The sequence below is a fragment of the Cotesia glomerata genome, unplaced genomic scaffold (assembly GCF_020080835.1).
Source record: "Cotesia glomerata isolate CgM1 unplaced genomic scaffold, MPM_Cglom_v2.3 scaffold_43, whole genome shotgun sequence".
Taxonomy (NCBI): Eukaryota; Metazoa; Arthropoda; class Insecta; order Hymenoptera; family Braconidae; genus Cotesia; species Cotesia glomerata.
This window is the reverse complement of record NW_025404050.1, coordinates 11852-28956: the sequence shown is the minus strand read 5'-3', so window position 1 is coordinate 28956 and position 17105 is coordinate 11852. Positions and strand designations below refer to the sequence as shown.

General features: G+C 33.1%; 1 protein-coding gene across 8 annotated transcripts; it reads left to right on the top strand.

Annotated features, from left to right (window-relative positions):
* The first annotated feature begins 968 nt into the window (after positions 1 to 968).
* Positions 969 to 16182, top strand: LOC123274562. 8 transcript variants are annotated; one of them, XM_044742237.1, is made up of 12 exons: positions 977 to 1100; positions 1169 to 1560; positions 1700 to 1902; positions 5229 to 5611; positions 6616 to 8102; positions 9493 to 11516; positions 12035 to 12396; positions 12468 to 12720; positions 13070 to 13123; positions 13276 to 13581; positions 13661 to 14764; positions 14841 to 16182. In XM_044742237.1, exons 3-12 carry the CDS (start codon positions 1888 to 1890, stop codon positions 15090 to 15092), a joined length of 6240 nt encoding a protein of 2079 aa, XP_044598172.1. In that variant the 5' UTR covers positions 977 to 1100; positions 1169 to 1560; positions 1700 to 1887; the 3' UTR covers positions 15093 to 16182. The 8 variants fall into 8 exon arrangements, with proteins under 8 accessions (XP_044598173.1, XP_044598172.1, XP_044598178.1 ...); XM_044742243.1 differs by having other exon boundaries at positions 977 to 1560; positions 9493 to 9782; positions 9819 to 11516; XM_044742238.1 differs by lacking the exon at positions 1169 to 1560 and having other exon boundaries at positions 969 to 1100.
* Positions 16183 to 17105: the final 923 nt, after the last annotated feature.

The following is a 17105-nucleotide window of genomic DNA, read 5'->3' as shown; positions in this document are numbered from 1 at the left end:
CAGCGGGAGCTCACAGTGACTATTTTTCAAAAAGTTTTCTTAGGTTGGTATAGACGTGAACAGTGTGAGCACAGTAATGTCTGGATACGTATATCAATATTTTTTATAATAATTTTATAAATTAAAGTTAAATATTTATACAAATTAAATATTAAAATTATCAAAATATAAAAAATTATAGACTAGAGTTTATTTAAACCTCTACCACTGCTATTTCATTTCAGAGCGCGAAATTTAAATTTTTTAATGCGAAAAGTAGCAGTAGATATTTGAAAAATTATTTTCTATGTAACCCTTTAATAAATCAAATAATTACTTATAAAATAATAGTTCGAAAAAAAATACGTGAAAAAATATTAAAAATTTTAATAATTCTTTTCTAAATTATTTCTATAAAAAAAAGCCTTGAGTGTATTATTAATTAACAGTCACAAAAATAAATAATTATAATAAAGTCAAAAATGTTATTGTCAATGTATATTGAAAATAAAACATCGTTTGTAATTAGAATTTGCATACTTATAAAAATAATAATTTTCTGATATAGGCTGTTTACGAATAGTATTACAATAAAAAACCCGAGCAGTACAAAAAATTCTTAACACCACTAAAGCGTTGATGAATATTGGTTAACAACATAAAAATTTTTTTTATAGTTTATTAACAAAAAGGATCCATTAAAATTTTTGATTTACGCGGGAAATTTCAAAATCCTTCAATTAAGTAAGTAGTTTAAATATTATAATTATAGTATATAAAATTAAGCATAATTATGGTAAAATTTTGATTTTATAGTAATTAATGTTAAATATTTTACAAAATAAATCATTTAGTAATAACTAGTAAATAAAAAAAAGTTATGAATTTTTTATTAAATCAACCAGGCAGCCATTTTGTATAATTACGCCATCTGTAAGTGTAGGAAGAAATTAAAAATAAAACCATCTTGTCTTATTCATTTTTCATAGGTTGTTGACACGGGCTTACTGCCTTCCAGCCGGTTGTGTAAAGGTGTGTTTTTTGCTCAGCGAATACGCGTAGCCGCAATTATTTATTAAAAAGTAATTGGTAGTGTAGCCGGTGTGATACTTAACGTCCTGGTAAATATATTTAAATAATCTTTTAAAGGTTTAACTCTCTCTATACTGTGAATTTACTATCAAATCAGGTTGACAATAAATAAATTCGGCTTAAACATCAGCGTCTGTCACACAACACAATCGTGTGAAAAAAAAGCACGGGAGATTGTGGTGTACTAATATACACGTACACACCACACATTAACGCACATGAAGAATGACGGGTAAAGAAAAAGATGGATAGATAGATCGAGTAAAATAAAGTAATGTACGTACTCTATACTCCGTACACGAGTACTTAAGTACGTACTTTAACAAGAGTGAGCGAATGAACGATACTAGCCAGTAAAAAGTTTAAGAAGAAGACAACGTTGTCCAGAAGTTTAAGATAAAGAAAACGATAGATTGTATGTTTTAGTGTCACGGCATTCTCTCTCTCTTATTACTCACACCGATCAACACTCGTTTAAATTTTTATTTCGTAAATATCTATTAATATATTCAATTCCAATAAATATATTTTACTTATTTAGACTTGTATGTTGTGTTCATAGTTTGCATACATGTAACATAAGACAACGTGTAAAAAATTTTTTGTTGATATTTTTAAATTTAAACAGGTAAACTCAAGACTGTCATCAGAATGTCTCAGTAAGCTGAAACTGTAGTAACTGATACGAGAAGAATTTGTAAAAAAATCTAAACCTTGAGGACGGTGGTTTTAAAATATTTATTCAATTTAACTAGACTCCGGAAGCGGTGACAAATCGTCTCCGATGTTTAACGCCGGAGAAATGCTTTTCTGCACATGGTGACATCGCTGGTAAGAAATTTATTGTTATTATTATTATTATTATTATTATCATATATTTTTTATTTTTATTTTTGTTACGTTGCTTCGACATTAATATTTATATAAATATTACATATCCCTATAGGACTTTCTATTTAATATATTTAGAATATATAATATATATATAACGTGTATAATTATTTAATGCTTCGTTGCACACGTACACGACCATCTCCTTTGTTCCTCCTCAACAACTGTGACTTCATATGTTACTCCAAGTGCTCGGTAACTCGAATAAGGCCGAAAAAAATGATCAAGAACGAGGAAAATGTTTAAAATTTGTTCTCATGTTCTAACAGTTAACTACGGGTTTCTACCCGAGTAGCAAGTTAAGACTAAAGTATCCACTGATTTATACCTCTCATATTCTTAATTTTTTATTCTTAACAAGTTAAGTCTTAGTTGGTTTGTTTTTTACTTGACTTATTTTGTTAAATTAAACGCGGCCTTGAATTTAACGGTCAATGGCCAGCACTGTCACCATTGGAATGCTATTTATATTTGCATATTTACAATTGTCTAATCTTGGTAATTAGTATCATTTTCCTTCGACTCTAATCAAACATATAACTTTCATAAGTCATTATCATAATGATAATCATAGTCAAAGACATAGTCATAGTCATGGTAATAATAATCATAATCATAATCATGATGAATAATGTAAAGCATACACACACAATTTGTACTATTTGAAAATTGTTACATTTATATTTCCCCTCTCTTTATTGACTGTGTATATATTATATTATAAATACATAAATTTATTCGTGGCTGTTGTGAATTTTACGATTTGAATTACGATAAAGAAAAAATAATTACTTGGGCTGGGACAGTTATTACTGATAAGCACTCGATAAATAATACGAGAAGAATAAACTTGTGATAATTTTAGTGGTATTGATGTTTGATAGCGAGCTAGCGTGTTATTAAAAAAATAATTATAAAACATAAATAATAAGTTAATTAATTAGATAGTTGATTCAGTAATTAGATAATAAAATAAGTTGTACTTATAATAATGAAAGTATTTAAATAGATTATTGATATTCACTAGCAATTTCACGCATATTAAATCTAATGTATTTAATTAGATCTTTATAAGGAATAAATTACACAGTTGTTTAGTATTCAGATGAGCGACCAAGAAAAGACTCGTGAAGGTATTTTTTCATTGCTTAAATCTACAAGTAATTTACTCTTTATTTATTACGGTTTTGTGTATATAAAACCTCCGGTTAATTATAACACATTTATTTATTTACACGCTTGGTATTTTAATTATCGAATTGAATAATTGCTTTTTTTTTTATTCAAACGTTAGTTAATTTTTAATTCCACTGATTTTAAAGGAAATCATCTGGAAAGTCATAAGTATTCATAAAAATTTATTTTCATATTAAAGCTTGTAAAATTATTATTAAAAATTGATTGAAGTTTTAAATGAAAGTAAAAGGTGGTGATGATCTGGAAAATTTAGTAATAGCTCTTTATACTTTCAAGATTATTGGTAATTTCTATAATAAATTTCAGTCACCGCTTTCCATATTGTATTTCAAAATTTCTCTTTTAAAATAAAACAATTTCAATAATAAATTACTCTTCTAATAATAATTTACACTTTTTTAATGAATCGTAATTTCGCTTTTTAGCTCCGAGATTTTAATTATCCAGTCTAGAGTGTAGAGTGCAATCTATTAGGCGTCTGACGGGCGAATTAGCAAAAGAGCAGTAGATGATGATAAAGACAGTAGTTTGAGTGGTATATATATTAGCATGGTAGTTGTGATAATGTATGAATATATATATATATATATATATATATATATTAGGGTCTGCCAAAATGTAACTTCCGTGGAGAACCTTTTAAAATTGGAATTTTGAGTTCCACCTTTAACAGCAGCTGTGTTTGGGCATTTCCTGAGATATTTCGGGTTGAGAGAATTCATTTGATTATTTATAGGATTTTTAACAGGAGATTTAATTGGGCACTTTCGGCCAAATTTTGAATTTTCACCGGAAATACCCAAACTAAGCTTCTGTTAAAAAATTCTATGAAAATCAAATACATTGTCTCACACCAAAATATATCAGGAAATGCCCAAACGCTGCCCCTGTTAAAAGCAGAACTAAAAATTCCAATTTTAGAAGGTTCTCCACAGGAGTTACATTTTGGCACACCCTAATATATATATATATATATATATATATATATATATATATATATATATATATATATATATATATATATATATATGGTATGTACGTATGTATGGAAAAGGATATTACGGGGAAAATGAGACGAAAAAAGCCGGTAATAGAGAAAACGAGAGTACAGAATAGGAAATTTCAGTTTAGTCTTCCTGGCTCTTCGGGGCTGGTGGATTGTAGCGCTCGCTCAAGTTCAGACACACAAACCAGGATTCAAGTATTGATTGCAGGAGAAGCACAGCCTGATAGAGTAGAGTGGTGTGCGGTGAAACGGTGAACAGTGGATGGTTGATGAAGGAGTGTAGTAAAATATAGGAGTACAGTAGAATAGAGAGAATGTATAGAATGATCAGTACCGAGAGACAGAGTCAAGTATAACAGTTAAGTCCAGACTACAGGCTACCGGGTTCGTCACGTGTACGTGTTAATACACACCTAGATTTTTATTTCATTTTAATCCTCTTTTTCCAAAGTAATGCTGTTTTTATTATTTTAGAGATCCTTTCCTCGCTCTTGTATTTTGTATCATATCTGAGCTAGTTGATTTTTTTCTTTAAAATCATTACACAGTAGTTGTAAGTCTGTAAGTTACTTTTCCCTTGAGCTACTTTTTTTCACTAGTCAGATGCCTTAAACTTGCCTCTCACTCACTCATTTCTTTGGTGTTTATCGAGAATATTAATAGACTAGTGTGTGGTACGATCAATAAATAACGCAATCAGCACGTGCACGAAAGAACTATAAAAGCATGTACTTAACAGTGTATCATAATTTTTTTTTTTCAATATAAAAATTAAATTTTTCAACTCAGGAGCTGAAAAATTCGATTTGAAATTTTGTTATTATCAATATTTTTTTTAATTTTCTTGCTAAGTAATTAAATTGGCTTTGGTAGGGTGAAAGTATATATTTTTAAAAAATGTAAAAAAAAAAATCATGACAATAGAACTGGACAGTTGAGGAGGAATCCAGGTATGGTCGATACCCTGCGTTATCTCTCCCTCTCCATCGTATTTCGGAAGTTGCTCCTATCGGCGATACGTTTACAACGTGTCATAAAAAGTATCACGAGATCGTATAACCAGCAGAGACTCGAGAAGAAGACGGAGGTGGAGGCGGATGCAGAAACTGAGACTGAGACGGAGACCGATGAGGCGAGAGGATTAGATGTAAAGCTAAAGAAGAAGCTGAAGAGAATGACAACGATTGAGGAAAAAAAACGGGTCGCTGGGTCCAAGGTGTCGGCGATCGCGAATATATTCCAGTCAAAGCCACAGCACGAGGGACTTGCCCATCATCATCGACCCACGACAATTCATCCGGAGGGTGGATTCAAGGAGCCACCGGCGCCTCTCTCTGATTCTCCAACTCAAGTGACTGTTGTTAGGACTGAGAGCCATGTCGCGAGGTTTAACAATGCACGAGCTTTGTTTGAAAAGCTTGGTGAGGAAAACAAGACCAATCGACCGTGAGTAATATTTTACATTGAAACTATTTTTAAAAAAAGCATAAAATTACTCTTGTTATTATTATTATTTATTTTCATTCATTTTAAAGATACCAGTATGGTGATTAGATTATTGATGTCGATGCCCTAATTTCAAAATATCGTAATCCGGGAAAAATTAATCTAATAAGAGATACTAGAAGCTGATTAATTTATCATTTTAATAAGAGATACGACATTTAGTAGAACTAGTTTTTAAAAATAATTAATTAATGTTTTTTTTTTTTTTTTTTTTTTTTTTTTTAAAATAAATGTAAATTGTAATGACCGATAACTGCTGTAAAAAAGTCCATGCCCCTAATTTTGTGAATTACGAAATTTGAAACTAGGCACTCAAGTTTTTTTTTTTTAGATCACGGTTGTAAAAAAAAAAAAATTATTTAATTCTTTGTCGGATATGTTTTTGATGTTTTAATTTGCATCAACATGATTTAAAGTCGCATCTTAAACAGGAAGAGGAAAGAAATATTTATTGTCGAAATGCCGCGATAAGGAGCGTCAAAAGTCATTTTTTCATCCTATATCACTTTTTATTTCTTGAATTTATATTGTTTAAGCAAACGAAATTCACATTATTAAGACAACTTGTTTGTTAATTGCTAATAAGTATCTTGCTTCGTACTATGACACATTTTACCGTCACAAATGTCGAGTCGTACATTTGTGTCAATATTTCTAAATTGAATTTGAAGAAAAAAAATATCGACAATTTGCATTTTAATACGACGTAAAGGCAGGTGTAATTATGAATCATTAAAAAATGTGTTTTTGTTGCCGAGATAAATGTTTTTAGAAATCAAAATTTTTTTCATGAATTTTATAAACTATAATTTGATTAATATGAATAATTGAAATTTTATTAAAATATAATTTGATACTATCATGTTTGAAAAATTTTAACTTAATTATTTATTTACATTAAAGTTGGTAAAAATAAATTTAATTAATCAATAATTTTTTTTCAGTGTTACAAAACCAACAAATTTTCATGGATTACGATCAAGATCTAGTTCAGCAAATTCTGGATCAGGCTGTACATCACCAGCACGATCACCGCGTCCTACATCACCTTCGCCACCTGGCAGTTGTCGTGATCATTTAAGTAATTGGAGTGCCAGTGTACCGGCATTAAATGCCGAGCGTCACTTCGAAAATGGACATCATGCCGTGGATAATCACAATGCTGCTCAGCGAATCAAGCCACGTGTCGGAGTCGCGTCAAAATTCGAAAAGAATTTTCATGGCAAAGAAAATCGGCGTGACGAGAAACAACTAGCAGAGAAACCGGAGAAACCGGAAAGACGATTAAATTCTAAAGAATTGATTGAAAAACAAAAAAATTGGACGAGTCATTTCTCTAAAACACGACCTAGTCGTTATAATTCTGATCCAAATAGATCTATCGTACAGACCTCGATACAAAATCAAAATTCAAAGAGACTGATTGATGATAACACTGTTGACCCATCAATAGAGTCGGATTATCAGGAAATTGACTTCAAAAAATCCCCGGAACCATGTCCTGCTACGAGATCTGCAAGTTTTTGCACGTCAAGACCTTCACCAGCAATGTCACCGCCACCACCCTTACCGCCTACACGGAATTCGTCAGCCGTGAAGAAAGAGCGACCCGTGAGCTTCGTTGCTACGAGTCCCACGGGATCAGATTCGCCCGTGAGCCCAGAGTACGCTACAGTAAACAAATCTTTCGACACGTCACCGACTATCCCCGAGTACGCGGTCGTACAGAAGGGAGTTAATGCTAAGCAGCCACCCAAGTCTAACGAACCAATGCCTGAGTATGCGACGGTACAAAAACCATTGGGAGCTAAGAAAATAGTTTTAGACACATCGTCTAAATTGACTCCTAAAGACAACTGTAAGGAAGTTAGCAGTCCTTTATCGAGGAGTATCAATTCTAGTCCTACACGTCAACCTCTTCCATGTCCTCGAGAGTTGTCTAAAGAATCTTCTTCATCGAGCCCCGAACAGGATGAAGAAATCGGGAACCAAAAGCACGATCTGTTGGAGGTTGACGATTACCCGATTCTTCCGGCAAGTCCTCTGCGTGCTCCACCGAAAACATCCGAATGGCGGAATGTCTGGCTTGCTAAAAACGAAGAGATTCTCAAGAATGTTGCCGAATTAAAGCCGACAATCACAACAGCAACAGCAACAACAACAACAACAACAACAACAACAACAACAACAACAACAATACTAACAACAGCAATTGCCGCTGAGATAATTGAACGCACAAGTTCTCGACCGGACTGGGCGAAACCTCATACCGAAATTGCCGAGTCAAAGCGTGCCAGGTCACCGGAAAACGAATTACGTCCACCATCAGCGACCGATAGCGCTTCGTCAAGTATGAGTTCACCCAGTTCACCATCCAAAGATAGCAAAGAAGAGAAAGCTGAGAAAGAATTACCGGAAAAGCTTCAGTATGGTAATTGAGTATTTTTATTTATTTAAGTTTTATAAATATAACAGTTAAAGATTATTCAAAGGATTATTACTAATTTATTATTATTAATAGAGATGCAGAATGAGAATGACGACATGTAATTAAATTTATTGTTGTTAAGCAGAAAAGTGATTAAGAGTTTATCTGTGAATGACACCCACGCAAAAGTTCAATGGCAATGGATTTAATCTAAAAATACTATGTCTCGACTGTTGGTCGTCGCGTTTACCACCACCTCGTGTGACTTAAACTTTTTTGGACGCATGCCAGTTTAAAATTTACCGAGTAGAGAGAAGGTAAAAGTTAAATATCCGAATAAACCATTACGTACACTCTCTATATGATTTTCATGTTCATAGATTTGAAAAACTTTCCCCTTCTCTGTTATAATAATAATAATAACAATAATAATAATAATAATAATAATAATAATAACTGTTATTCAGCATTTATACAGTATTTTTTAGGATAATCACTCGCGATCCATTAGTTTTTTTTCTTCCTTTTCTATCATAATCATCTTTATCCTCATCTTCATCTTGATCTCTAGCTTCTCCTCTACCACTACCACTACCACCTTATTCTTGTCTTAGTACATCCTATTCGTTGGTGGGTCCTCCGTAATTTCGTCTTCGCCGGGGGATATATTATTTATAGAAATTAGTGTATGCGCACGTTCGGCGGTATCATCGGTACACGGATCCGCGTGTATTTTTTACGTCGCGCTTTCACTCGTTAACTCGTTCGCGCGTTGACCGTCAAAGGCAAACGCATTACGCGTATCTAACGTGTTAAAGTACCCTCGAGTGAGCACACTGTGAAACGATCGACAACTACAGATTACTTTAATGGTGTTGAGGAGATAATTCAATGATTTAAATCTCGAATGTTAGAGAGCTTAGCTTTAAAAGCTTGTACGATGATACTTGTAGACTCACTGAGTGCTTTACTATTTTTAAATGTATTATTAGTTTTAGTTTCTTCGTCTACATCTGCCTCTTTTTATTCTTATTATTATTATAATATATTAATCTCTCATATGTTAAAACTTCGGTAGTATTTTTATATTGAAATAAAAAAAAAACAAACTTAAATTCAATGCATCTCTAAATAACATAACAAATAGTTGGTTATTAAAAAGAGTTAGGTAATTGTTCATTAAAACGGCGCGACGAAATAATTATTGGCGACCTCGCAGAACCATATGCCTTCGTCTCTTCTGCATCGACTGTCGAGGTAGCATTATCAAACTATATTAATAATTTCCAATAATAAATAAATTATAAATATAAACATAATATAAATCTTTAAACTCTCTCACTTTTTCTCTCATGCTCTCCAATATTTTTATTTTTATTTTTATAATTTCAAGGACGCAACAGCTATGACCTGGAGGCGGAGGCTAATGACAAACCAAGTGTCTACACAGAGGTGGTACGTGATGAGGAGGAAGAAGAGGAAGAGGTAGGAAGTGCCGAGAAATTTGTAGAGACTGATGCTGCAACTGTTGTACGGCGGTCTCATGTGAGGATGGATCTACCCGCCGCCGGGTTGGGACAACGTCCACCCTCTGTAATCAGTTCTGATCAAGAGTTTCCACCGTTAGAGCATAAGGATATACCAGTACCATCACCCTATGCAAAACGTTTACAGCAACAGCAACAGCAACAGCAACAGCAACAGCAGCAGCAGCAGCAGCAGCAGCAGCAAGATAATAAACCACGGTCGCAACCAAAACCAGAATTACTTCACCAGAGTGTTAAATTAAATATCGAGCAAAAAGATAAATCAAAATTCAGTGCAGAGGCTAATTCTGTGGCGATTGAAGAACAGCCGGCACGCAAGACATCGTCGCGTGTTATTAGTGTTAAAAATGCTTTAGAAAAAGAAAAACAATTTTTGAATGAAAAACAGTGCCAAAAAACTATTTCAAATGCTAAAAATGATCAAATAAAAATGTCGATGAGAGAAAAAGAAAAACTAGTTGCAGCCATGGGAGCTAATAAAGATGATGTTATTGTTGTTGAGAAACGTTCTAGTTTTGTCGAACTTGAAAAGCCAATAAATCAATCCTCAAGTCTTTCCGCCAATCAATTTACTAGTAATTCATTTGACCGACTTGATAGTAGCAAAGTTGATAGTAAAATACATAATATTTCTATGAAAAATAATAATTCATTGACCAATACTTGTTCAAATGTTGGTTCTGCAGCGGCAAGTGTTGATGTTACTGATAAAGTGTCACTCGCTGAAGATGCCGAGCAAATACAAACAACGTGGGAACTTGAGAAACAGAAGGCCGATCAATTGGCAGCATTGAGATCCGTTGAAATAAATAATGATCAGACAGTATCTAAAGTATCAATTAAAACTCATTCACTTGTATCAGCGGTGGTTGCTCAATTTCAATCTAAAGATAATATTATTAATAATACTACTTCTATTACTGATATTCATAAACATGAATCGGAGAATAGTCTTAATGAAGACACCGATTCAAGTGAATCTAAGACTGTCACTAATTTGGACGAGAAAAAACATCACGCACCAGAATTAATTAACACTAATCAAGTGAATAATAAAAAGTTTGAAACTCCTGTAACAAAAGGTGTCCCATCGGCGTCAAATATTGTGACACCAGACACAATGACGGCTGATGAAGCGGAAAATCTTTTGAGTTCGCGGATACTTGAAAAAAAAATCCGTCAAGGATCTGCGTTATTGTCAGATGAGGAAGCACAGGAAATAGCCAGGTTACTGTCTCCAGCGGCAGTTGATCCATCTGCAGTAACTAGTGCTCCTGAAGAAAAAATAATGGAAAAAGAAAAGGAAAAAGAGCCAGAAAGAGAAAGAGATAATAAAGAAAAAGAAGAATTGGATAACACGCCGGACTGGTTGTCAGACGTATTATCGGCACCAGATACTAGTTTAATTAATAGTACTGCTCAGGACTACAGTTTTTCGCAACGCTCGCGCAGTGATTTGACAATAGACTCACTGACGGAAAGTCAAATTGGCTCTGTAACTGGCAGCGAAAGTGGGCTTCTCGGTTCTGTTAGCAGTTTGAATGACACTCATGAGGCTAATGATGACACGGAGACTGAACAGCGTGACGAAGTGACACCAGTCCCGGGTAGAATAATCCTTGTAGAGGATGGAAAGCATTTTTATGAGGATGGACACTTTTGGATGGAAGTTGAAGGCCTCCCGGACTCTGACGACGAAGACTTGGGACTAGTTGCTGTTAAAAAGAGTGGCAAGGTTTCGTTTGACACACGCCCGATGCGAATATATTCGACGCATTCTGTCAATGAGTATGATCGTCGTAACGAAGACGTCGATCCCGTGGCTGCTAGTGCTGAATACGAGTTGGAAAAACGTGTTGAAAAGATGGAGGTAAGTTTTTAGATGGTACATCCGTTAGTATAATATACATGTTGATACCCACGTTCTAATATGTCGTATCCCACAAAATTTGACGACTTTTTTTAAAAAATAAAATCATAACAATATTATGTAAGTCATATTAAAAATTTAAGGGTCAAATTATTTAATAGCTATTTTTAAATAAATATTTTCATCCGTCGAACCGTATATTTAATTAATGTTAAAAATTAACCGTTTTTACCGTCTGCTGTGAAATTTTCTAAATGTGGAATATGACTTATTTGAACGTGGGTATCGATATATACATTAATATATGTATATTTTTCTTATTAATAAAATGTTCCCGATGATGGTTTATCCTTGCTCGCAAAATTTTTCTTGACGACAACACCGGCCACCTTGAAATGAACCCGAGGTTCTTTTGAGGTGCTGAGGGAATATTGAAATCACTTTATCATTTTTAAGTTAAGCCATTAATAGTGAGTTTATTAATAAAAAAAAAAAAAAAAAAAAAAAAAAAATTCTAGGTATTTCCAGTTGAATTAATGAAAGGTCCAGAGGGTCTTGGCTTGAGCATAATCGGTATGGGTGTAGGTGCCGATGCCGGTCTTGAAAAACTCGGTATATTTGTGAAGACAATCACGGAAAAAGGCGCGGCTGCACGCGAGGGAAGAATACAAGTGAACGATCAGATTGTTGAGGTTGACGGTAAATCATTAGTCGGCGTAACGCAAGCATATGCCGCCAAAGTACTGAGGAATACATCAGGTTTAGTCCGGTTTGTTATTGGCCGAGAGCGAGATCCTAAAAATTCTGAAGTTGCCATGTTAATACGACAGAGTCTCCAGGCGGATTTGGAGCGCGAGCAAGCTAATAATGCTACCAACAGGTAACGTAAGCTTTATTTTAGTTTCTTTTCTTTCAGTTTGTCATCAAAATAATCTAAAATTATTCTTGTAGAAGACTGAATTTCTCAGACGCGTCACCCGAAGGTCCTCAAAGAGAAGAACACACGCCTGACAGCACCAACAGAGCAGGAGGAATACCTAGTTCTCCGACAATGTCTTCTTGTTCGGAAGGCGAGCCACCTCACAGCCCAATAGAGAGTTATCTTTCTCCATCAAACAGAAGTCGTTCGCCAATTATCAGCTCTTCTGTAGGACACGCTACCACTCAAAATGATGTGGAAAGCCTGCGAGTTCTTCTACAAGAGGTATTTTTCTAGTTCTTCAGACAATCGAATGCAAATATATATTCATTGTGATTTAAGTTCATTATTAATTTTTTTATTTTACTATTCAGTAGATTCATTGAGCTTTTATTGTGAATATTGTATACTTCGTATGTTATTATTTAGTACAAAGACAATAGCATAATCACTAGTGAAAATTATTTAGTAATTAGTATAGTATATAGGTACACATAGCTGCACATAACTTATTTTTATTTTCCGTCAATAGTAAACGTAATTTATTTTATTTATTTTCAACGAATGGTTACGCGATATTAGTTTATCTCGGGTTTTTGCTTATGCATTTTTGTGTGTTGTTGGTTGCTTGCAGACTCAATCTAAACTATCGATTGCCAATGAAGAAGTGGAAACGCTCAAGGCTAAGGTAAAGTTTAATCATCTTTCATTTACACTTTCTCTTTATTTATATTTTCCTCACATTTTTTCTTTTGTCATGAAATAATAAGAGTAGTTGTTTGATTTATTTGTTTTATAAATTATTTATTTAAAAAAAAATTGACGTAATAAATTATTTAGCTGGTAGAGTTGGAGAATAGCGGAGCTGGTAGTGAAGAATATGCTGCAAAATTACGAGAATCGAGACTAAGACTGCATGAATCCGAGAGAGCACTCGGTACCACCCGACAAGAGTTATCGGCAACTCGAGAAATGTTGTCGCAGTCTACAACACAGACGACGACGTTCCAGCAAAAATACGCAAGGGCTAAGCGATTGGCACGAGAGTTGAGAACTGATATTGCTGCGAGAGATGAATTTTATCAGCAATTACTTCAAGAGAAAGATACCGAATATAATGCGCTTGTCAAAACTCTCAAAGATCGGGTAAATTTACTATCTATATTTATTTAATATATCGCTTTTTTACTTATATGTATGTATTAATCGATTTTGTGGTAATTAGGTTATTAAACTGGAGCTTGAACTGACGGAGACGCACACAAGGTTTGGTTTGCCTGTCCGATTACCGTACGATGGTTCGACTAAGGGAATAGTAACACCCCAATTATCGAGACGTCAATTACCACCACCTCCTTCATCGGCAAGCTGCCAATTATCTGACACAGAAACTTCGGATCTGAGTAGCCCAGACGACGGAGATAAAACGGCAACTGTTGAACGAAAATTACCGCTACCGATCCCAATAAAGGAAGAATTAGATCGAGCGATTCCAGCCCACCGTCTTCTAGATAATTCAGCCGGTAAAAACAAAGCAGAATTAGCGAGCAGAGGAGGTCTTGCTAATCGTCAATTGCCAAAACGGTCTGGTGGATTAAGTAACAGTAGTTCAGACTATGGGTTAGACGAGTCGGGAGATAATACAGATACTGAAGATTCATCTAAAATTGGTGGTGTATCCCATGATACCAGCACAAGATCGACGAGCGAGTCACTGAAGCAATCAAACTTAAGTTCTTATTCAAGCAGTTCTTCAATATGTTCTCAAAAAAGTAAACAGTATTTTGAATCAACGCACTCGACGATCCGTCAGCACAGCACAATAAGTTCTCAAGTACGAGCAATGACTGAACAAAGCTGGTCGGCGTCGCAGAAAAGTTTGATTGGGCATCCGCCGTCGTTGGCTGAACAGCTCAAAAAAGTATTAGCTGAAAGAGAAAGGCGACTAGGTGGTGATATGTCTTCATCACGTGAAAATTCTGGGGATTTTACGGACTTGAATAATCCGCATAGTGATCCAACAGCTGTGGGCCATCATCTCATTGAGGAAATCCGACAGGCTGTTAATGAGGCGAGTCAACGGGTTAAAATTGTTTCGGTTCCAATGCCAGCAGGACCTGGTAACACGCCTTGGCATCACCAAGGTGGTTCACCATCCAGTTTATCATCTGGCGGATCTATAAGCCCGACAGCTATTGAGCCCAGTCCGTCCAAAATCGGCAGCGTCGACTCGGCTGAAGTTTGGATGCCTCCCAATCCCGGTGATTTTGGTCTAGATAAAAAAATATTCTGGCAAACTGCTTCCATCACTGATTGGTCTAAAGAACAGGTTTGTTATTAATAATGAAAAATTTATTTTCTTTATAAATTTAAAATAATTAATAATATTATTGTAATTTTTGAAGGTTTGTCAATGGCTGACTGGGATTGGCTTAGAACGATTTACTTCACGTTTCGTCGACAATGGAATCAATGGTAGTAGTCTCCTACGTTTAGAGTCACGTGATTTAAAAACATTGGGAATTTTTGGTGATGAAAAGCAACACCTTAAGAGAAAACTCAAAGAATTGCGAGGTCAGGCTGAGCGTGAACGTAAAGAGCGAAAAGAAATTGAGCGAGTAAGAAAAAAAGCCGAGAAAGCTGCACGAAAAAAATAAGTTATTTTTAATGAATTATTTAATTAATTAATGATTACAATACTTTAACTGATGATGATAATAATAATAATTATTATTTTAATGGTCATGATTATTATTATTGAAAGAACGAAAAAGCGCTCACTGTTTAATGTAATACTTGTGTATTATTTTTTTATAACTTTTTAGCTTGTTATTATCAAAATTTATGTGCTACTCTCAGTGGTACCTTCACGAGAGCTTCCCAGTGGTGGACGCCCAAGTATTTTTCGATTTATATATATACATATATATAGATATTATTTTATTTTTATTTTCCGTTTAGTTCTGTTTTATATTTTTGTAGTCATTTTATTTTTCTGCGACGATTAAGAAGTAAAAACATTAAAATTTTACGAGTTTATCAGTCGATTAACGTAGTTGTTGAAATTTATAATTATAATATTTTTGTATTTATCGTTATGAAGATTACTTTGTCATTAACGTGGCTATTTAATTAATTTTGTTATGCTTGTTTATTACGTTTTCTTTTTCATTTTTTTTTTCTTACGACCAATGAGCCATTTATTTTCTATTAATTTCTCCTTATATCTATTTAACTTTATATTTTAACGGTAATGCACACATCGTCGCATGTTAATATTGCATGATTAAAATAATATTAATTATAGTTATAAAAATAATAGAACATAAGATCATTATAATAAAAATTAATCTAACATGAAAACTATCAAGAATAATTAAACAAAATAATAACAATTATAAAGTAATTAAGGATTTCGTACCTAGGTATACATATACCGGATAAGTTTATTTATTTTTGACGACTAATTTCAAGATAATTATGGTATTATCATAGGTAATAATCACAATTATAGTTTATTAATTATTAATTTTTTTAACCATTATCACGAAAGTTGATGAAAAAATATGTGAATGTGTTTTATTTGTTTTAAAAAATTAAAAAATATCAACGAAGAACCTCCTTGCTGCGGCTAAGCGTCGCCGATATAGTCGTTAATTTAGTGTGTATCAATTTGTAGAAGAAATTAACTATAATTAAAAAAAATTCATTAACAAAATAACGAACGATTAAAAATGTATGAGTATACTTTGCGTTATTAAATTCATAATTTTTGCTCAAAGAATCCTCCATATCATAAACCGGATGAATAAATTATTTAATGCATTAACGTAAGCTTCCTTTGGTTTACTTTTCTCCTTGCACAAATATTCAAGTACTTAATTAATTATTTAAAAATTCAAGCATTATTTTTACACGGTTCTAGACATTCCGCAACGAAATTACTTCTGGATGTCAGTGTTTGTTATCCAAATTAAAAAGATATTTTCCTTTGCATTTCTTTCTATTAAATAGCTACTTGCAAGTAATGCTTCTTAGAAATAAATTTACAAATTAAATTGTCAGCTTGAGATGACCGGAGTCAATAATCGGCATCTCCCATTAGAATAACATGAATCGTATTTATATTAATTGTAAGTTTGATCATAGTTATCGGTGTTATCTGTTATCCAGCCTTAACTTATTCAAATTTTATACAGTAATTTATTAATTATTGTACAATGATTATTAATTCAATTAATAATTATTGAGAAGTAAAATAATTTTAATTACTGGATAACATGATTAATGACGAGAAAAAAGCTATCGTGTAAATATATACATATGGATATATATATATATATATATATGGATATTATATATATGGATATATATATATATATATATATGGATATTATATATATATATATATATATATTTATCGTTCTTTTGTTAAATGTCATATGAAACTACAGTTGATGAAAAAAAATTAAAAAATAATTATAGTATAAAAATAGTGTCATAATAGTATGATGGTAGTGTAAATGTTGTAGCCTGATAACGCGAGTTGTCATCACATGAGTCTTCGATTTTTTTATAAATATATATTATATATATTATTATAAATAAATAAATTAGTAAATACTATATTATATTGATAAAACGATAAATAACAAAAAAACAAAAAGTCA